The sequence below is a fragment of the Balaenoptera acutorostrata genome, chromosome 4, assembly GCF_949987535.1.
Source record: "Balaenoptera acutorostrata chromosome 4, mBalAcu1.1, whole genome shotgun sequence".
Taxonomy (NCBI): domain Eukaryota; kingdom Metazoa; phylum Chordata; class Mammalia; order Artiodactyla; family Balaenopteridae; genus Balaenoptera; species Balaenoptera acutorostrata.
The window spans coordinates 4476974-4500590 of NC_080067.1; the positions used below are offsets into that span (position 1 = coordinate 4476974).

Below are 23617 nucleotides of genomic sequence, written 5' to 3' on the forward strand. Positions count from 1 at the left end.
TTAGAAAAGTGAAACTGTAGTAACTGCCATTATAAAACTGTTGGGAGCATAAAAGATAAAGCATAAGAACTGATACACAATAAGTGCTCAACAAATGTTAATATTATTATTTATTATGAAAACTGTTCATATTACTGGATCTTGTGCAGCACATGAAGAATAATTTTGTTCACCAAAAACCCAAACCACAATAGTGTTGAAGGTTTTCTTTGCAGTCCCCTTTTTTTAAACTTCAATAGTTACTTGATCTTTTTTATAGATCTATTCAATGATAACTATTTTCAAGCAAAGCAGTTATGGCAAGTTATAAGAAAATCAGGGGTTTTAATTGCTTTTATTAACCAATTTATTAACCTAATACTGCTCAAATGGTAATCATTCCATTTTTATCAGCAGAAAGACTCGTGATATAGTAGAATGTACTGCTTCACTTTTCAATATGATAATTAACCTTAACATCCACCTGCAGAGTACTCCACACTCTCAACAGAATAAAATTATCATCGTCTAAATCATAAAGATTTAGTAAAAATGGTGAAGGCTGTAGTCCCTGCGACACTGTATTCCTAAGAAGCAAAGAAGACTGTAAAAACAGTTTAAAACACACTCCCATACACTCACAAAGATAGCCTTTCTGTTCCAAAGTGCATTCCAGCTTTGTGGACTGCTCATGACAGCGCCGGAAACTACAGGGTAAAAGGATGTTGTTATTCTATAACCTCACCCGAAGAACAAAGCTCTACGCACAGACCACTCACTCTGCAACAGACCTTTATTTGTGTGAGAAGGATATCCAATATATTAAGAACAATGTGAAAAACCATCGGACTAGGGAGAGGTGTGATGGAAAGGAAAACGAGGGAGGCTTCTCAGGTGCTAGCAATGTCCTGGTGCCAACAAAGTGGGCTTCACTGAACAAGTAAATTATCAGTGCCTTCAGGATACTCACGGGCTAACGGGCGAGAAGAGAATACACACGATCATCACAAGTAAGTCGCAGAGGAAGTGTCGGCTGTCTGGTCCCATGGAAAGAATTCATAGAGCAGAGCAAAGAAGACTGGGCGTGCTGAGGCAGGACGCTCAGAGCAGCCTCACTGAGGTGGCATCGGAGCAAAGAATGAAGGTCAGGGAGCAAGTCACGCAGCTTTGAAAAGAAGAGCAATCCAGACAGAGGACAGAGCCCGGGCAGAGACCGCGAGGTGGAAGCACGTCTGGCACGTCTGAAGAACAGCAAAGGGGCTGACGCAGCAGGCGCAGAGGAATCAAGAGAATGTGCGGTGAGGACAGGGAGACGGACAGAGACCTGAGCACTTACCAGTTCACAGGTCACTGTGACGGGAATCCAAGGGGTAAAACGATCTGACTTCCATTTTTAAAGGACCATTCTCTCATGTTAAGAACAGACTACAGAGAAGGAAAGACAGAAGTGGGGAGACCCGGTGGGACTTCAAGCAAGAAATGAAGATGGCTTGGACCAAAACAGTAACAACAAGGAAGGCAGCAGTGGTTGGACTCAAGTTATGCTCTGAAGGTCAGGCTAAAGAGCTGTGGTGACAGGATGGATGCAGACAGAGACAGAGAGAGAGATCAAGGATAGCTCCAGGGTGTTTTGCTAGCTGGAAAGATGAGCTGCTATTAACTGAGACGCAAAGACTGTGGATGAAGCCGACTTGCGAGGGAAAACAGGAGTTCAGTTTTGGACTTGTTACTTTTGAGGTGTCTATTAAATATTCAAATGGAGTGTTGAGCAGGAAGCTAGACACAGAGGTTAAATTTTAAATGATAGGGTTTATTTTATAGACAGCTAAACAAAAATAAATTTTAAACAATAAGATTAAATCTTAACTGTTAACATCAACTTCACTAGCTAATCAATATAATAAATTTTTTCAATATTATTAATCTTTACTTAGTACATCTATGTAATGCTCCATCATTAAAGGTCACAAAAGAAGTGAATATGGGCAAACAGAGAAAATACTTAGGCTATGCAGTCAGCTTAAATAATCACAGCGCAACAATACAGAAGGCTTAATTTGCCCCTATAGTAGATGTATAATGCTTAGAGGTGAAAATGCCCAAAGACTCTGTCAGATTTCATCTGTATCTTTCACTGCAGACACAGTAAGCCCTGCAGGATCATAATGGCATCATAAATGGTACGACTGTGCACCAAAGAAACAAAACTATTTAATGACAGCTTTTCTCCCTAAACAAAATAACTGGATCATGACTGTTTACTAATGACAACATGGTACAACCAGAATTGAGTATTGCTGGTTAACATAAGCACACTGCTATGCAGCTACACACACAAGCATTACCCAAGTTAGCTGTTTACCTAATAAGATTTTTTTTAATTTTAAAGGCTAGTGCGTTAGCACAACTTTAAAACAAAACAAAAATTAATTAACCCTATAAGAATTACAAAGCTAAAGAATCATAATTTAAGTGAAATGGGGGGAGGCAAGATTGTCAATGAAATAAATGAAAAAAGGGAATTACCAGTTAATAAAATGTGAATGTTTAGCCAATTATCTGAACCTTAAATATTAAGCAATAAGGAATAAAGGGAAATTACTGAGACGCCTACTCTCCCAGTCAGTATTTCCAAAATTCAACTGGCTGCTCTGCAATTAAAAAAAAAAAAATATATATATATATATATATATATATATATATATATATACACACACACATATATATATGTGTGTGTGTATGTATGTATGTATGTGTATGTATACATAAAAAAACCAAGGACAAGGCTGGCGTCATGGAGCAAGAACCCTATGTATCTCAAATAACGGAAACTGGGAAGAAGTGGGAATTATACTTTAAAAGAGGAGTACAAGTTGAAATCATTCCAACTCCTTTCCAAAGGGCTCATTCTGCAATTCCATACATTAAGAGGGTATAACTTCTTTCTACTCCAAGTCCAATTACCATCAACCCAAGGATGAAATACCAGCACACCTTTTAGAACCTCCTCTGCGTTATCACCCAGTAATTTACACAGCACCAAGCTTACAGATGCTCAGTGTTCCCTAAATCTGAATTTATTCTGATCTCATCCTGTTCCCTCTTATTTCACCTTCCTCCTTTCATGGGCTCTCTTTTTTTTTTTTTTTTTTTTTTTTTTTTTTTTTTTAATTTTTATTTATTTATTTATTTTATTTTTTTGGCTGTGCTGGGTCTTTGGTTCGTGCGAGGGCTTTCTCCAGTTGCGGCAAGTGGGGGCCACTCTTCATCGCGGTGCGGGGACCGCTCTTCATCGCGGTGCGCGGGCCTTTCACTATCGCGGCCCCTCCCGTCGCGGGGCACAGGCTCCAGAAGCGCAGGCTCAGCAGCCGTGGCTCACGGGCCCAGCCGCTCCGCGGCATGTGGGATCCTCCCAGGCCAGGGCTCGAACCCGTGTCTCCTGCATTAGCAGGCAGATTCTCAACCACTGCGCCACCAGGGAAGCCCTCATGGGCTCTCTTAAACCTCCCACCCCCATTCAATTTATTTGACTAGCATTTTTTATTATAAAACTGAATGTTTTCATTATGCTAAGTGAGAGAAGCTAGACCCAAAAGGCCACACCTCGTATGATTCCATTTATGTGAAACGTCCGGAACAGACCAATCCACAGAGATAGAGAGGGTCAACCAGTGGCTGCCCGGGACCGGCAGCAGGGGAGAATGGGAAGGTTTGGGGTTTCTTGTGGGGTGATGAAAGTGTTCCGGAAATAGTAGTGGCGAGGCTGCACAACTTCATGAATACATTAAAACCACTGGATGACACACTCTTAAAGGGTGCATTTTATGATATATAAATTATATCTCAATTTAAAAAAAGATAGTACCCCAAGATCCTTTATAGGGCATTAGGTAAAGTCCTTACACACCTCAATAACTCAGCAGTTCCATGATCTATCACTGCATTACAGAGTAAGGTCCTAAATGAACAAGAAAATGTTAAACTCAGTATACTCTGTTTTAGAGGGGAGGGAAATGCAAAACTCATTTTAGAAATACAGAAATTTGTCAACTTGAAAGGATACATTCCAGTTGTTCAACGAACTCAGTCATGCAGAACGCTTCATCTTCCAAAAACACACAATTTGACAATTTTCCATCTTACTCTTCTTTCTCCAACTATTGCAGCAATCCTGTGCACTGGCTTTTAAAAACAGCCTCTCCCCCACTGTCTTCCGGGGGACAATCCCACCCAGCCTTCAAGGTTCAGTTTGGGACCCCTGGCTGTCCCAGCCGCCACTGGTTTGTTTCTTTTAACTGCTACCAGACGTGTGGCCTGCCTCTGATGGCTTAGCATTATACAACCCTCTACATTTGCAGGGTGCTTTGGTGTCGTGGGAGCTTCCATACACGCTGCTGTGTCTGCTCTTTCTTTCACTCTTTGAGGTAGGCAGAGTAAGGAAAGACAAGGGGCTTGGTCAACTTCTCAGTGGCAGATCCTGGACTAAAATTCAGAGGTTCTGACTCCAATGAGAAAGAGGTGCTCAAAGGGTCTTGGTGAATAAATGAACAAGACTGCTGCATGAATTATCTTACTACTTCAATACACCGCACTTCCTTTGTATACCGTCTGATAATTTTCTCTATTTCGAGTGAGTCAGCCTTATTACAACAATTAAGATTACAAGCTCCTAAAGTCAAGAAGCCATATCTTACAGTTGTCCCACATCCCCAAAGCACTAAGGACTTGGAGGTAAGTTGATTAAAAATGCCAAGAGCTACTACCCATGTACATTGAATACACTCATGGCTGTTGAACTGCATCGTCAGAAAAGTTTTTCAAACTGGAAAACACTGAAAAAAATTTTTATCTTAAAAAACGATTTCCCCTCCCCTCCCAGAAACTTGTATGAGAGCTGAAAACCAAACTTCAGCTCATGTTATGAAGAAATATTTAACAAATACATTAAGATTCTGTTTATTAATTGCATTATACAGAATATTTTTTAGCTTAAGTAGGAGCTTATACCTTTCAACAACTATTACTCCCCAAAACTACTGATGGTGGTAGGCCCTGCTACAAGACACAAGAACTAAGACAACTTACATACCTGTGAGAATGAAGCAAAGCACCTCACATGGAGAGTAATTAACATAAAGAACTAAAGATTACAATTTAAGGAAAAAAGACATTTTAGCTGACAATAAATACAACCCCAATTAATGAGCTCTGTAAACATGAAAAAGTAATGAGTTAATTTAGTGATAAAATGTTCACTACAACCTCCTAATGAATTTTCTAATCATCTTCCTTTTACTGACCTCAGCCCAGCTGAGACGTCCACATACAAACGAAGATGGAAAATCTTTATCAAGAGATATTGACCACCAAGCAGTACGCTTAGCTTTTTAGAGAAAAATGAAACATTCAGAAGTTCTCTGCCTTAATAACTTAATAATGCCAAAAATAGTTGAGTGCCTCTTACATGCAATATACCATACTGAGAAGTTAGTGAATTACATATATCATATGCCTTCACCATCCTCAAAACAAAGGAAGACAGTAAATGCATGTAACCCTTTTAAATAATACTAACTGCATCAATGACTAACAGTTATTGAGCCCTATGTGCCAGGCACTACCCTTCAGTCCTTTACATACACTAACTCACATAATCGTCACACAAACTCATGGGACTTTACAGGTAAGGGAACTGAGGCACAGAGAAGCTGTATAACTAGACCAAGAGGTTAAATATAGAAAACCTAGGCAGTCTCTGTGCAAGAAACAACTGTGCAATACTGCCTCTCTAACCCAAAGGAACATGTGCTGTGGGTACGCTGAGAGCAGAGAAAATCATAGAACAAAGGTGACATCTGAGCTAGGCCTTGAAGTCCAGATGGAAGACATGGAGAAAAGGCTATGCTTATGCACGTGTGTAGGGAAAGGCTTTCCGACTCTGCTATTTCTATTTGGCCTCTTCACACACGGACACAGGCAGGAACGGTGACAGAGAGACAGGCAAGCCACACACCCACAGGAAATGTCTGCAAGTACACCTAAACCAACCCTGGCTCTAAAAGCAGCCTTTGCTGTTCTCCAAGTACTACATCCCTGACAGCTCTTTCTCAGCGACAAAAGCGAAGAACACTCGGCTGTGTGTTCCAAGAGAACCGGAAGCAGATGTACACAAACTGACATGCAGTCAGCAATGACCTCTGCTCTAGTGAGAAACACACTAGATTAAGAGAAAGGCAATAAATAACGACACACGCACAACCGGCTGTGCCCAGTCCGAGGTCACAGTCGGGCTGCGAGTTCTCAAAAGTGTTCCTAATGCAGCTGGCCCCTGAGCCTGGCCGGCCAACATGCACGTGGGCAGTGTCGTGCTTCCCAAGGGGAAAGCCCTCCCTCTCGAGCCCAGCTATGGAGTCTGGTTGAATAGGTAATATGAATAATCTTGAAAAATTACAAAATAAATTACTCTTGAAATCTCAGTGTAACTTGATAGTCTTTATTCACTTATTACTTTCCTGGTGGGGAGAGGAATTATGATCTTACTTCACTTAAAAATTTCATTCATGATCAATTTCAGACCCACTCACCGAGAACTGAGTACTCTCCCCTTCCTTCTTGGCTTCAGAGAACCCTCCCTGCTGGCTTTCCTCCTGCCCCCTGGAGGGCCAGCTCCTTAGGCCTCCTCCACGGCCCCTTCTCCTTTACCCATCTCCAAACGCTATGCTTTCAGAGGGCCTAGTCTTGGGTCCGCTTCCTTTCCCATACCCTTTCCATACATAAATGCGTCAATTCCTGTGGACTTAAATATCTTTAGTACGACACCTCTCAATTGATATTTCCAGCCCTCCACGACTCCAACTCACGTTCAGCTGCCTGTCTCACATCTCCGTTCGGATGTCTCGCGGACATTTCCCAGTTAACACAGCCCAACAGGACTCCTGATCCGCTTCCCTCCGCAAATCTTCCCCATCCAAGAATAGGCAGCACCTTTCCCCAACAGACCCAAACCCAACCTGATTGCTCCCTTTCCTGTAACATCCCCCCAGCCCTGCCATCGATCCAGCAGCAAGCCCTGTCAATTCTCCTTCAAGATACACACCTCACCTTACCCTCCTTCCCTCTCCGCTGCCGCCACCCTCATCCAGAATACCATCCTCTCGCAGCCTACACGCCCCTCCAGCCGGCAGCCAGATCAATCTGCATGAAAGCCGAACCCTGCTCAACCTGGCCCGGCCTCACTCTGCACTTGACCTTGTGGCACAGCAGCCCCAGGCAAGCTCCACAGTCCCCTGAACCCAGCCACACCGGACCCCTCCCAGCTCAAACACCAAGCCTCCGTGCGCTTTAGACTCTCGGCACAGGTGACTTTCGACAGCCGGGGGCCTCCGTGCCTTTGCTCCACTGGGCGCTCAGTTTCGAGGTCACCTCCTTAGAAAAGCCTTCCAAACCCAAAGTACAGGTAGGTCCCCACTCTAAAATTCATCCCGTTTGTTGTCTTCATAGCAATTGTTATATCTGCTCACCGCCCCCTCCCCGTGAGGTAGTTTTGGATTCTTAAATCTAAGTCCCAGTCTGACCTCACAGCTGAAGCGTAAGCGCCGCAGGGGCTGGAGACCCACTGTCTCGTTTGTAATTGCATCCCGAGACCCAGCGCAGTGCTGACCACACAACAGGCTCCTAGAAAACATTTGTTTAGTGTTAAACGACTACCAATATTAATCTCAAAATACACCCTGCTCAGCTTATTATTCGCTTAACCTAGGAATAGCTATTTTCTGAATACAACAGCACCTTACACATTCTTACTCAAAAATGTAATTTTATTTTGCTGTTTCTCAGGCCCCAATACCACCCTGAGCCTATTCAAAGGCTTCCCTAGTAATCTCTGACCAGCTGCTTTATCAAACATGATGGTTATTCTTATCCCTCTGACAAATTCTTACTCCTTAACCATGTGGCAAAATGCATTTCTGCTCTCTCCTACCCAGATTCCAGGAAGCACTTAGAAACGGAGACGCTTGTCCTAAGCCGTAGGGATCAGTATGTCAGTAGGCCCCCTCCTTCCCAGGCCTCCAGCGGACTTCAGGGCGTCAATCCCAACAGTCCTTGACTATGCCTACGTTATAAAGGTAATGTTGTAAGCCCATAAATATCCATGTAAGCCTGCCTGATCTCCTACCTAGACACAGGTGCTTACTCAAATATACTCTCCACTTCGTAGATCAGTCAAAACTCCCCGGCTGGATCCCTAGCTGATGGGCCTGACCACGGAGGAGCTGAAGGTCACTGGGTGCATTTACATGTATGTGTCCAACTGAATATCCATCTCTGACTACCTTCCACACAGAAGAGGGAAAATCTGCTCAACCAAAATTTACCATCTCCAAAAGCCACAGTCAGGAGTCCCCAGCTGGCTGATTACAAAGCTACGCTCAATTTGGTCATGTCCCAGTCCAAACCCCTAACTTCCTAAAATGATGGCAAGCAGGGGAATAACCAAATATTTCAAGTATGGAGAATGATGGCATCAGAAACCATCACAACTCTATTTCTCTGTCAATAGCCAACCCACTAACCCCCACCTCTGGTGAGCTCAAAAACTGGGAGAACTGTTAACAGTTTTTCCCTGCTTGAAAGTTGGACACATCTGGCCCGTACATAATTTGGAGAAGGAGAAAGAATCAATTTTAGATAGCTACCATATGATCATTTTGATAAATACTTACTAAACGTTTTATCACCTGTATTTACATATTTGGGGAGACTACCCTACATTTATTACTTAAAACACTTTGTCCGTTATGTTATTCAGAATACTATCTATAATTCATACTCCATGGTTTTTAAATACGTTTCACCTTATATAATATAGGAAATTATTAATTTCCCATTAATGCATATAATTAAGAATGGACTAGGTCTGCTACACAAATATTGGAGGCTTCTTCTAATGTTATCTTTGGGGTCCATTTTACCTTTTAGGCAAAGCTAACTTATAATGAGGTTCTTTTGGTACTGCAGTAACTAAAGCCACTTAGAGACAGTCCAGGCCATTTAAGTAGTGCAAAAAGTGCCTTACACCTAACTCAAATTTAAAGCAAAATGCACAAGGTTTTGTTTCAATGTGTCTATTCTATGAACTCTAAAAATTTCGAAAGGATTTGACACCAATGCAACAGGACTGTAGATTTAATTTCTTTGCCCCCTCTTAAAATTTGTCCTTCCTTTCCCCCGCCTCAAATCCCAATTGTTTGAAAGTAGTATCATAACACTGTTCCATATCATTTATGAACCAAGCTGTGATACATGAGGGCCTGGCTAAGGAGACAAATCCTTTCTCTTACACTGGAGGATATGACAGGTAACTCAGAAAGAACTGAGAGAGTCCTCCTAGCCAATCCCACCCTACCTTAGTTAAGACGGCCTGACTCCCAAACCCTTATTCTACCTTCTCAGATTCTAGACCACGGTCCCTGCCCCAGCAGGGTCAGGCTAGCCCTAGTCCCCCTCCTGCAGACCCCCTTCCTCACCCCCTGGCCACCTGGAATCCAAAGACTGCACGTGTTGGGCTGCACTGCCTGCTAACTTGAGCCGAACACCAGAATGTCCACTGACTGCCTCAAGCAATGAGCAGAGCTGCCTCTCTTCAGAAACTGCCCTGGCTGCAGGAAAGGGTTTCCCTCCAGCACCTGCGCTGAACCTGTCACCTTCTTCCAGTTCGTCACTTGTATGCAGGTCTCAGATCATCCTGCTCCGACACATCAGGCCACAGAACTGTGCCCCAGCCTACAGACATGACAGCCATCTTTCCACAAGATTGGACAAAAGTTTAAAAATAAATATCACTCAATAAGATCATAAATAAAACAGCAGTCCACACGAACGTACAAAGAGCAGCGGTAGTTTCTTTAGTATAGTCCGTCATTTGAAATCTTTGAAAGTCTGAATTTTCTTTTAATTCTAAGATGCTTGGCTCATGGAAAAATTATGTCAGAAAAAACACATACCGAATAAAATATAAATTCTCTTCGTTAACACTTATTCAGTTTCTAAGGATGCAAATATTTTTTCCAGGACCAAAGGGAGGAGGGGGAAACCATGAGAATTCCAAACAGTGTGTTACAATAGTTTGATAGACTTGAAGGTATGTTTACTGGCCAAATGAATATTCAAAAGATTTGCATTAGATGATTGTCAATTTATATTGGCATTTGACTAACACTAAAAGTTTTATTTCTTGACTATGTCATATAAGTGGAGTTTATGAAATAACATGTAAAAATCTGGGGCCTATGAAATTACTGCATATTAGTTAATGTCTCTAAACCCCACACCAGGCTCTTATTTCCACATGTTCTTCATGTATCATCCTTTTCTTATAAATTTGAAAGTTATAAATAGAAAAGGAAATAAAAGCCTCACTTACTAATTCATATATGGAACTGATAACAAATAAACTGGCTGTTTTAAATAAAATAGCCAGGCCAATAAACTATACAAATTACATGCCACAGGCTCCAAGAAGGCAAAGGAGAGAGAAAAAATGAGTTACAATCCATGATGAGGAAGACAAAGCTGGTAAATTACACTTCATCTGTCTGGAGTCCAGCAGCTGGGACATACCATCCTAGTACTACCTTGCATCTGACACCTGAAAATCCCTCTGAAATGAGCAAACAGGGTCATTTTCAATCCCTCCAGAGACGGGGCACACACTAACTACCTCCTGAAGCCGTCCATTATTTCTCTGGACAGCTCTGAAGGAAGACGAAGCCTTTTTATCAAGAAGAAAATAGTTTCCTTCTAATTTAACACAGCACTGCTAGTTCTACACCCTGAAACCACACAGAATAAGATGAATCTCTCTTCCATTTGATGGCTCTGAAAACAGTTAAACACAGCTATGATGACCCCTCACTCCACTAGACAAGGTAACTCCAACTCCTTTCAAATGTACTCTGTGATCATGGATAGGAATTCCCAAGTCTCCTTGTTTATGTTTTTTTTTTTTGAGGTTCATATTTTTTTTTAACATCTTTATTGGAGTATAATTGCTTTACAATGGTGTGTTAGTTTCTGCTTTATAACAAAGTGAATCAGCTATACATATACATATATCCTTATATCTCTTCCCTCTTGCATCTCCCTCCCACGCTCCCTATCCCACCCCTCTAGGTGGTCACAAAGTTAACTGTATCTAGATTTTCTAAGTGTATAAAACATATCCATTCTGTCAATGCAATAAGCAACACACTGACCTATCAGAGCTGAATGCTGGACCCGGCTTTGTCATGAAACTGTACTTCCTTGGAGAAGTGCTGTTTTCTCTCTGGGCTGGAGAAAGTGCCAGACCATAAGCTTTCCTGCTTCAATAGCCTATGAGTCTATCTAAAGGGAATGCTTTCAGGAACTTCCCTGGTGGTCCAGTGGGTAAGACTCCACGCTCCCAATGAATGGGGCCCGGGTTCAATCCCTGGTCGGGGAACTAGGTACCACATGCATGCCACAACTAAGAAGGCCGCATGCCACAACTAAGACCCGGCGCAGCCATAAATAAATAAATACTTACTAAAAATAAATAAAAACAATGCTTTCAATACCGCTTTCATTTTGTTAAAAAGTAAAAAATATTTAACCAATACTTTATAATATTAATATTTACAAGGGTCTTTTACTTAATTAAGGGCACTATGTGTAATGCTCTAAAAAATAAGTTGGTTAGGGGTCCCTGGCTGTTAGACTATAATGGTGGCCAGTAGGAAGGGAGGGGGAAGACAAATAAATACATAGCTGTAAGCACCCTTAAAAAGGTCAAAATGTCCTTCTAGTTTAATATTACCTGAAATTAAAGTTAAGCATAAATTTAAGCTTGAGAAGTGTTTACTTTTCTAGGACTGTAGCTATGTGACACAGTAGTCACTAGTCATATACGATTACCTAAATTTAAATTAAGTAAAATTCCGTAAGATTAGAAATTAATGTACTCAGTTGGATTAGCCACCTTTCAAGTGCTAAACAGCCACTGCACTGGATGACAGATACAGAACACTTCCATCATAAGAGAAAGTTCTATGGGGCAGTGCTGTTCTAGATTGATTCACCTGTATCTATTTTGCAAACAGAAGACAGCACAGCAAAGACCCAAAACCTTTGGTCTCTAACGTCAGAAACACCAAGGCTGAAATCCTAGTTGTGCCACTTACTTGCTGTGTGACCTTGAACAAGTCATTTAACCTGTCTGAGCCCATCTTCCCACCTATAAAATACTGTCTAAAACTAGTATCTACCTCATGGAGAGTTATGACGATTAAGTGAGATCATGCTGGTTAATTACAGCAGGCAGTACACGGCCTCAAACACTGGCAGCATTCAACAGACGTCAGCTTTCTAGTATAAGCAACTGTATTTATTCACTCATAGGTACACTGAACCTCAAATGAATGCTAAGATTTGAAATATAGAGGTTAAAGAAAGAGCCCTCACCCAAGTGGGTGAGTTAGGTAAAAGAGCTGTAGTATCAGGAGGCCTGACAGCAATGGGGTGTAGGAGCGGGGAGTGGTGGATCCCACGTGGCCGGAATAGCAGGAATCAAAGCAGAAACCTCGGCTCTGGCAGGAGGGCGCTACCTCTCCTTTCAGTGGTCTGAAATTATTGCTAGGCTTCCTATTCTACAGGGGAAGAGTGGAGGGAGCGAGTCTACCTGTTACGTACTTGACTAGAAAGTCAATTTTAGCTCTGGCTTTACCTGACTTCATGACACATTTTAGAATAATATGCTGCTTCCACACAAATATGGAATTTGTTATAGCTTTAAAGGCATCCCATTAAGTCCCTAACCTAAAGTATACAGACATTCTAAATAAACAGTTCTAAATGAACATTTACAAAAAGCACAGTCAGAAAGCAAACTTCAGTAATGTTAAGTTTAAAACTCAAAATTTACATTGTTCTTAACATAAAAAATATTAATAAAGTTTTACTTTTTATTTGCAATAATGCTTAGCTGATAAAAGATATTTAAGCCAATGAATATAATAATCACTGTAAAGAAATGCTTTGGGTGCACTAAATTATAGTTTTCAGGATATCTTAAAAGGTAAAACAGCTATGGGAATTAAAATATTACATGCTAGAGAGTAATATAACACTTTCTATCTAAAGTGCTTAAGTAATAAATCTGAAATAATAACCAGTTATAAAACTGGGCGACCTAAAATAAGTGATAAAATGTTCTGTTGCTATTATAAAATATAATCCCTGTGTAATCATTTAATGCATGTTTCTTCAGACACATTCTTATACCATTCTTAAGGCAAGAAAGATTAGAAAAAATAAAAAAAATCAGATACCACAAATAACGGGCACAACACTCACTTTACCACTCAACATTTTCTTTTATTATGAAGTAAACATTTTAAAAATCTATGGTTAAAGGCAGATGTTAAAAAATAACATTTTGAAGTAAGAACGTAAGCAATTTTTCCAGTGATTTTATTGAGATAGTGATGTCTTCCCCAAGATCAGTTTTAACGTAAAGGTACATGACAGCAAACGATTACACTTGAACTTCACCGTCTGAAGTAACGGCCCCTCACGGCTCTGTGTTGGTCATGCCCCGGGTGAAAAGTCAGCCTTGAGATAAAGGCGAAAAGAAAATCGTACATATACTCTTGGCAGTAACAAAGGAGCACACCTCAGATATCTTAAAAGAAGGTACGGAAATGAGAATATAAACAGGCTTGAAATTCGTGAAACTCCGAACTGCCAAGGGCACGTAAGGGAAGGCCATGCTTTCTCACCCGCTGCCAAACGGTACACAGGCCAACTCTGCAGCGCCTCAGCCCGCAGGTGCTGCTGCAAACAATGCTCAAGCCGTTCTAACCGCTTAGGGCAACTCTAAGGCCTTTAAAGACTTCTGTCTCCATAAAAGTCTACGCAAGACCACTCAACACTGCAGCAGTGGGGTCAAAAACTCAAAGGAGTGAATAAAAATAGTCCTCGCTTATCCACACTAAAGAAAGGAGAGATGGATATAAATAATTCAGCGTCCTACATAACATAAGCCCTCAACATATAGTTAAATTTTATCATGTTAATGATTCCTCATAAGATGCACTACAGCATTCTGCTAACCAATACACATTTACATCACTTTTCAGTTATTCATACTATTTATTTACTAATAATCTTCCTTGCTCCAAAAAGAGTCTGAGATGGCTTTAAAAAAGTGTTTGTGGTAGAAAAGTACAAAATGAAGAGAAGATATAAGGTGGAAAAAAAGAGTAAGAAAATAAAATACAACCAGAGTTGAGGTTTCTACACAAAATGCAGTTAAATACTAAGATCGAAGAATAGATAAGGTTCACAGTTTCAGGGCAACCAAAGTAAAGAGGGGAAGCATGATCAATTTTAAGATTTGCAGAGCCCATAGATATTGGCAGTTCCTGCCAACGGTACCATCATTTTCCTGGTCTTGGTTCTTTAAGCATTTTATGTCTTATCTCTCAATTAGTTGTAACCAGATCTGCAGGATTAGGAACTGCATCTGCCTATTTTCTTGCAGGCTATACTTGTCCTACCACAGATCTAATATTAAGCTCTCAGTAAATACTGAAGCGTAGGGGAACATGACCTAGAATCAGGCTGAGTAACAGGAAAAAACAATTTGGCATTAAAAGTGCAGACCCCGGGCTTCCCTGGTGGCGCAGTGGTTGAGAATCTGCCTGCTAATGCAGGGGACACGGGTTCGAGCCCTGGTCTGGGAAGATCCCACATGCCACGGAGCAGCTGGGCCCGTGAGCCACAATTGCTGAGCCTGCGCGTCTGGAGCCTGTGCCCCGCAACGGGAGGGGCCGCGATGGAGAAAGGCCCGCGCACCGCGATGAAGAGCGGTCCCCGCACCGCGATGAAGAGTGGCCCCCGCTTGCCGCAACTGGAGAAAGCCCTCGCACGAACCGAAGACCCAATACAGACAAAAATAAATAAATTAAAAAAAAAAAAAAAAAAAAAGGTGCAGACCCCGAATTAGGAACTGTCAAATGTAAAGAAATCCTTTCCCTGGACCAGTGCCGGTAATAATAACATAACACGAACATATACACTCATACAAACACACACACAAGGGAAAGTTACAGAAATCACTACACTCACAGAATTACTTTTCAAAATGTTCCAACTAAATATTGTTTCATGGAATTCAGAAATATAAATCAAGCACAGTACAAATGATACTTTGGATTGTCTCGCATGTTGATTTTTTTTCTTTTTTTTCCCCTTAACTGAAGCACAAATAGCTAGCCACAAATGTAATTTTTAATGTATTTCTCTATCTACTCACACATGTTGGAAAATAAAGGATGAAAGTTCAGAAAACCTGGGTTCAAATCCAAATCAATCATTTCTAGTTGTGCAACCCTGGGCAAATTACTTAATCCCAGGAGCCTCACAGAAAAGACTAAACTGCATCATATATGAAAGTCCTTTAAAAGCTACAAAATGCTACATAAATATTACTATGGTAAACAAAAAAAGAAAAACAATTAGTGACAATAATTAGATTTTCACACTGCTGGCTCTTTGTAGAGATCACACCTATATAGACACTAACCCCAATTTCTACCTCAATGCTTTCCTGTTCTGTAATATAGTTTTGAAAAATGTTAACCCACACACACAGTTTTCCTACTTACTGTTTCAGTTACTAGGATCTGGAAAATACATTTTCCTCTGTTAAGTGGCTCTCATCAACAGGAAGGTGAGACAGTGGTAAGGTTTATGTCCAGTCATGGCCTCCTCTATTCTAGCAATGCCTTAACTAATGAGTTAAAACAATGAACAGTAAATGAGAGGACTTAGAGTTTCTGATTCAAAACTTACTACAAAGATACAGTCATCAAGACTGTGGTACTGGCAGAAGGATAGACATAGATCAATGGAATAAAATTGAGAGTTCAGAAATAAACCTTCACATATACGATCCATTGATTTTTCAACAAGGATATGAAGACCATTCAATGGGGAAAGTGGTCTTTGTAGCAATGGTGCAGGGATAATTGGGTATACACAAGGAAAACGATGAAGCTGGACCTCTACCTCACACCATATACAAAATGGATCAGAGATCAAAACATAAAAGCTAAAACTAAAAAAAGACTCTTACTAGAAAACTTGAGAGTTTAGAAATAAACCTTCACATATATGATCCATTGATTTTTCAACAAGGATATGAAGACCATTCAATGGGGAAAGTGGTCTTTGTAGCAATGGTGCAGGGATAATTGGGTATACACAAGGAAAACGATGAAGCTGGACCTCTACCTCACACCATATACAAAATGGATCAGAGATCAAAACATAAAAGCTAAAACTAAAAAAAGACTCTTACTAGAAAACTGTAGGCGTAAATCTTCTTAGTCTTGGATTAGGCAATGGTTTCGTAGAAATAACACCAAACGCACAAAGTAACAAAAGAAGAAGTAGATAAACTGGACTTCATCAAAACTTAAAACTTTTATGCTTCAAAAGTAACTATCAAGGAAGTGAAAACACTATCCACAGAATGAAAGAAAATACTTGCAAACCATACATCTGATACGAGACTTGTATTCAAAATAAATAACACAACGCAACAACAAAAAGACAAAACTCAACTTAAAAATGGTCAAAGAATTTGAATAGACATTTCTCCAAAGAAAATATAAAAATGTCCTATAAGCATATGAAAAGATGGTCATCATCATCATTATTCAACAGGGTAATGCAAATCAAAACCACAATGACATACTACTACTTCACACCTGCTAGGATGGCTATCATTAAAAGACAGAAAATAACAATTGCTGAGGCTCGGAGAAACTGGAACTTTGATACACTGCTGGGAGGAAGGTAAAGTGGTGCAGCCTCTCTGGAATACAGTCTGGCAGTTCCCCAGAGGGTTAAACACAGTCACTAGATGACCCAGCAATTCTACTCCTGGGTACATATCTAAGAGAAATGAAAACAAATGTGCACACAAAACCCTGTACACAAATGTTCAGAGCAGCATTATTCACAATAACCAAAAATTGGAAACAATCCAAACATCCATCAACCGACGAACAGCAGACAGATAAAATGCAGTACATCCTCACAATGGAATATTATTCACAGACAAAAATAAATAAAGTACTGATGGCACTACAACACGGATGAACCCTGAAAACACGATGCTTCGTGAAAGAAGCCAGTCACAAAAGGCCACATACTGTATGATTCCGTTTACATGAAATGTCCAGACGGCAAATCTATGGTGACAGAGAGTAGACTGATGGTTGTCTAGGGCTGGGTGGTGGCAAAATTGAGAGGGAAGGGGAAAGGGGTGATCGCTAAAAGGTGTGGTGTTATCTTTCTGGGGCGGCCAAAATGTGAAACCGATTGTGATGGATGTAAGACTGTGAAGACGCTAAAAGCCACTGAATTTTATACTGTAAATTACACATCTCAATAAAGCTGTTACAATTAAAAAATAAAGCAGAGCCTGTGTTCAGTGAGTAGATAATTGAAACATAGCAATAAGAGTAAAAACTGCTAATATAACTGAATTACATCCTCTTTTTTAGTATCTCCTCCTTTTATTTGCTCAATTAGTAAATCAAAAGTCAAATCCAAACGGATCATTTTACCACAGTCTCTACTTGCAAGAAGTAATAAGGATCTCTGTCAGCTCCACGCTCATAAAGCTAATATAAACTTGGGCAGTATCAGATCATAACAGAATTTGAACTTAGCTTTTCTCTGCAATATAGAGAAACAGATTATCCTTAGGATGACAGAAATTTTTATTTTAATGCAGAAATATTTCTAGCTAGCTGCCAGTTTTCCACTAACCTCAGGGAAATATAAATGAAAACACTAACACATTTACAGATTTAAAATCTGTGTTTTTGACAACTGTGAAGAGTCCTGAAAGTCACAACTTAGTCATCTACAAGCTAAGCTGGTGTGCAGGGCACTGAGGTCGTGAGCAACTCTAGCCAACAGCCCAGCACCTCCAACTCAGCTGGCGGTACCAAAACATTTATGGATCTGCAGTGGTCTCCGGAGAGAGCCCCTGCAAATGTCATGGGTCAATTATGATATCAATCATAATAACTGAGACTAAGGACTTCCCTGGTGGCGCAGTGGTTAAGAATCCGCCTGCCAATGCAGGGGACACAGGTTCAAGCCCTGGCCTGGAAAGATCCCACGTACCACGGAGTAACTAAGGCCATGCGCCACAACTACTGAGCCCGTGTGCCACAACTACTGAAGCCTGTGCGCCTAGAGCCCGTGCTCCGCAACAAGAGAAGCCACCGCAATGAGAAGCCCGCGCACCACAACGAAGAGTAGCCCCTGCTCGCCATAGCTAGAGAAAGCCTGCGTGCAGGAACAAAGACCCAACACAGCCAAAAAATAATAAATAAATTTATTAAAAAAAAAAAAAGACTAAGCAAAATACGTTCTACTATTTACAGAGACTACTCTAAGTATATAATCGAATTTTACACAAATTATGTACAATTTTCTATGCCCACAGCCCTAGAGACCTTATGATTTTATGAACACAAACTGTTTTCTTAGGTATATCATAAAGTTTTGTTTTTAAACATTAATTCTAATGTTATAATATAAAAAAAGAATTCATTTTACGCAGCCTAAAAAAAAAAAATGTATTATTGAATTTTTACCTCAAAGACGATAAAAAAAAGTGAAAAGAAAACCAAAAAATGTATAGGCAGGTGTTTCCTGTAAGAAGAAATAATGTAACTTATTGTCAAAGTGTTTTGTGCATGCTCTTTTAAAAGATTAAGTTTGTTGAAAACCTGAAAAAAAAAAAAACTTAAACAATACTGCAGTAGAGGATAAACACATGCTAGTTCCCGCAATACGAATCCAAGAATTGCTTACCCGGACATCATCACGTAAGGGATGCACTGAGACTCAGAAGTCCCATCTCTAACCTGACATACACACAGAACTGGGCTGTACTAGCCTCTTTAAGTTCCAGAAAATAAGAATAAACCACACTCCAAGTGGAAGGTGACACACACCCACCCTCAGCGAGACAACGAACAGATAAAATTCTTCTCTGCTCGGATTGCCTGAACACACCAGTGCTCCCCACACATGATCTTTACCTGCGACAGCGAGTTAACAAGTACCCAAGCCACCAAACAGCAGGGCTGTGAGAGGCACGTGTCCCAGGAAGGGTAACACACAAAGGGAATACTTAGGCGACCGGGGATTCTGACTCTATCAGGCAGATGGCTTTAATTACTACACTTCTATAAACTGATTCATTACAGTCAGTAGGACACACATGAAGACAGCACAGCACTTCTAAAAAATCAACCACAAAAGCACTGTTAACCTTGTGCCAAAAACATGCCCAACCAAAATTGTTCTACCTTCTCTTTCTGAAGATAGTGACTACATTCTCATTGAAATATAGATGGGCAGATTTACTACAAACCACAATCAAATATTTGACACCCAAACTCCACAGGCCACAGCAATCCACTTAATACAAGCGCATGAACATCTAAGTGAAGTAGCGCAAGCACGCAGGGAACCTGGGGGTAATCACCACTTCCCAGCCAGCCCCAGCACAGCCCCACACGGGGATGTACCCCGTGACATCCTTTGTCACGGGGTAGCACCACAAACATGAAGGTGGGCATGATCTTAACGTCTGTGTGATCAGTCCAATCAACTATTTGGGGATCAATAAAAGGAGCTAAAGACACTTCACCAATAGTCCTTGCTTCTAAAGCAAATTTAGTTACCCAATCTTCACATGGTTAAAAGGATTTCACTGCAAATTTCCAAAAGCCAGCAAATCAACCAAACGAGGTATCTTTCCTACAATGTTCTATGTCAATATCTCAATAAAAATGGGGGGAAAATAAAACTAAGTAGGTGTCTTTCCTGAAACTGTCTGAGGGGCTTATTATGAGTGACATCTACATTTTTAAATGTAAAACTATTACATATATTTTGCTTACATAACCAGTAATGATACTTTAACTAAGGCTCAATGAAAAAGTAAATCCCCAAATTTCAGATGACACCATAGTTAAGCTTTTCTTTTTTACATTAAATAGAACTATGGTTCAATTATTTAAGTTTATTTAAGTTAACAACCATTATGTAATTCCTTTCACAGACTCTTCAGTTTTCATGCATGTTTACAATATATTGGTTTAATCTAAGTTAAATTATTATTTGTAGTAAGTCAAGGCTAAATTAGACTAATGCATTAGAAAATAATATATGATAGTAAAGTTGCAAACAGTCTAATCATCACATGATATTATATGTGGATTTCATTTATCAAAAGTGAGCCTTAAACAAGCTCATTAAAACAAAGCAACTAGTTTATTTTGCCAAGAATCTGTTGTCAAAATTTAAGCAAGTAAGTGTATAAACTACGTTTACATATTTACCAGTTCAGTTGTTTGTAAAAAGGTAACAAAAATAATGAGGTAAAACACAGTTTATTAAAAAAAAAAAGATTCAAACCATTAAAACAAATATTATCCTAAGAAACAAGGGATTTTAGTTTAATTCAAACTTAAGTTTTTCCACAAATCAATCCACTTACACAAATTGGCCACCAAAGCCTAAACAATGATCTGTCATCTGAAACAGCTTTGATGTAACATAGTCTTAAGTGTGACCAAAAAAGTCTAACTATTAAACAGTTTTTCCTAACAAAGAATCATTTGTTCTAGCTGAGTGAAACTTTCTTCGAATGTTATTATTGCAAGTTTATATACTATATATGACTCTCATGTAAAGAACCATATTAAATTCACCACAAACATTAAGTCTTATTAGAATTTTTCCTACACAAAATAGCTGTCAACTAGCCATAGAGCCATCTGCAAAACTTTCACTTTCACTAACAACCATAGTTGCTTATCTTTGCTTTCATATAAAAACAAAATCAGTGAAATCAGAAATCACACCCAACAACGCACTCAATATTGGAAACCTGCCCTCTCACCTCTGATGCACACCACCACCAATTTAAATGACAAAAACTCCACGCTGGCCTGGTTTCAACACTGAGCTCACATCAAAACAGAAAGAAATGTCTTAAAACAGCCAAACAGCCATCTTGCAACTACTGCTCCAGATGCAAGATACTGTTTAAGGTGCGAGATAGTTTCTCTCCTCCTTTTACTACGTACCTGCACGTCATTAATCATTTCTGGGCAAGCACTTTAACTTCCTATAAGTAAACTCAGACCAGAAAGTTGAGGGTACGTGGTCGTAAAGGAGAGAGCGTTTTAAATTCCACCTGCCTCCAATCACCCGTTCTGACTTAGTCACAAGCCATGACGACAAGAAGTAATGTAAACCATAAAGAACACTGTTTAATGTTCCAGCACTTTTAAAAATCAATTTCCAACAGGATAACAATTGAATAACTATCAAATAGCAAATATTTTAGCCACGCTGTTATTGCACCATTGAAGAAATCATTTAAAACCCTCACGCCTCTTCCACTAAAAGGTGACTGTATTTGTTACCCTATAATTTCACTACCTTATTGTTATCGCGTTACTCTTTTTTTGGTGACGCCACTCCACCACTGCAAGCATACTTGCGGAATAACCCATTTCTGCAGAGACAACCACCACCACTGTCTTCCACAGTCATTAAACTCCAAACCACAATGATGTTTTTACTAACTAATCAGGACAATAGTTGCGCATCAGACCAACAGTTCAATTACCTCTTCTGCAAAAGATACAAATAAATAAAAATCCGTAAGTACTTACCTACAGTTGGGAGGCGGGTCCAACGTAATTTCTGCAAGTTCCTTCTGAATTCTTCAAAATAAAGACAAAGAAAGTTACATTAAAAAGTCTTCACTCTTTTAATATTTCATTACAATTATACTTTTACACTAGTATTCCCCGTTTGGATGCTTTTAATTTGAAATACTAATACTGTATAAATCATCATATACAATACCAACAAAGTAGTAACTTCTGCCACAGTTTTGACAATGCACCTACAAAGAGTAACGAGACTGGCCACCATCGGTGCTTGCAGCCTGTGTTAGCAACACTATGACTTCAATGAAAACTTCGTTAAGCCACTGCTAACACTAACCAAAATTTCTAGTTTAAATTGGAAACGTTTGCCACACTACTTATGTATCATTCCAACTTCTGATCTGTACTAGAACATCCCATATAGGATGGAAAAATGATCATATTAAGTTGAACCCAAGCATCCTGACTGAGCCAATCAACTGGTGAAGAAAGGATTATCAGGATCTCATTCTAACACCCAAAACTGCTATCAAAGTATAAATGGCATTATTCCCTGAAGCTTCTAGGCGGGAGCAAGTTGAGGCTTTCAAGTTTCAATAAGCCTGACTAGAATTCCTTCATTTTAATGTAACTGCATGAGCCTTGTGCAAAGGGGGGGAAAAAAGAACTTTTATTTTAAAAACCTGTTTTTGCCCTCATGAGTTATTTTCATCTTTTATTCTTAACTGCACCTAACCCCCTATACATACACAAAGGCTAACAGTGCCACACTGTTTTGTAAGAGTATACTTAGCAACCTTCTATCATTCATGTATTATTAAAAGTAGGCTTTGTTAAGCCTAATTTTTTAAAATTCTCAAAACCACTTCTTCTCCTCTGCCTTGGTTTTAAAATATGAGATTCACCAACTGCTGGATGCCTGCTCTTTTGGTAATGACAGGTGACTAAAGTATCATAAAAAAATAAGAATTTTAACAAAGACATTTATTCTCAAACAGTTTCATTCTATGCCTTTTTCAAGACAACAAACGGAAGCTCAGAATTGGTGCAAATCCCCCAGAAGGACTGCCACCAACCTCCCAAATGAAGCGCATGGTCCAGATAGAATGGTAACTTCTGTAAGCCATGTGACTCAGGGTTGGGGAGGCATTATGAAGTACAGCAAGACTAACAAATTAAAAGACAAAAAACCTATTAATTCTGCTATCCCATTAGCTGAGGATTCTTGGGCAAAAAGGCTGCTCACACCTGCTCCCTCTCTTTAGGCCTCAATCTTCTCTCCTGTAAAATGAAGAGGTTCTAACTAGGACAAATTCCATGACCGCTTATCATTAGAACATATGATTTCCTTCTAATATGGACTCTGTGATGTGTTTATATGCATTTAAAGTACATATATGGCCCAGAATTAAATAAGAGAAGTCTCAAAAATCTGATATACGAGAATACCCTTTGTGGATTTCACACAAAAATATAAATAAAACAGGCACTTTAAAACAAAATGGGGGGGTTCCCTGGTGGCGCAGTGGTTGAGAATCTGCCTGCCAATGCAGGGGACACGGGTTCGAGCCCTGGTCTGGGAAGATCCCACATGCCGCGGAGCAACTAGGCCCCTGAGCCACAACTACTGAGCCTGCGCGTCTGGAGCCTGTGCTCCGCAACAAGAGAGGCCGTGATAGTGAGAGGCCTGCGCACCGCAATGAAGAGTGGCCCCCACTTGCCGCAACTAGAGAAAGCCCTCGCACAGAAACAAAGACCCAACACAGCCATAAATAAATAAATAAATAAATAAATGAATGAATGAATAAATAAATAAATTTATTTATTTATTTATT

General features: G+C 40.0%; 1 protein-coding gene across 2 annotated transcripts in view; it reads right to left on the minus strand.

Annotated features, from left to right (window-relative positions):
- The window catches only part of LOC103016226 (ubiquitin-conjugating enzyme E2 E2), a 362459-nt gene that overhangs the window by 326767 nt on the left and 12075 nt on the right, over window positions 1-23617 (minus strand). For both annotated transcript variants that reach the window (XM_057545015.1, XM_057545014.1), the window contains exon 3: window positions 21783-21833. In XM_057545015.1, the coding sequence (XP_057400998.1) occupies window positions 21783-21833 (51 nt within the window). The remainder of the gene's footprint in view (window positions 1-21782; window positions 21834-23617) is intronic.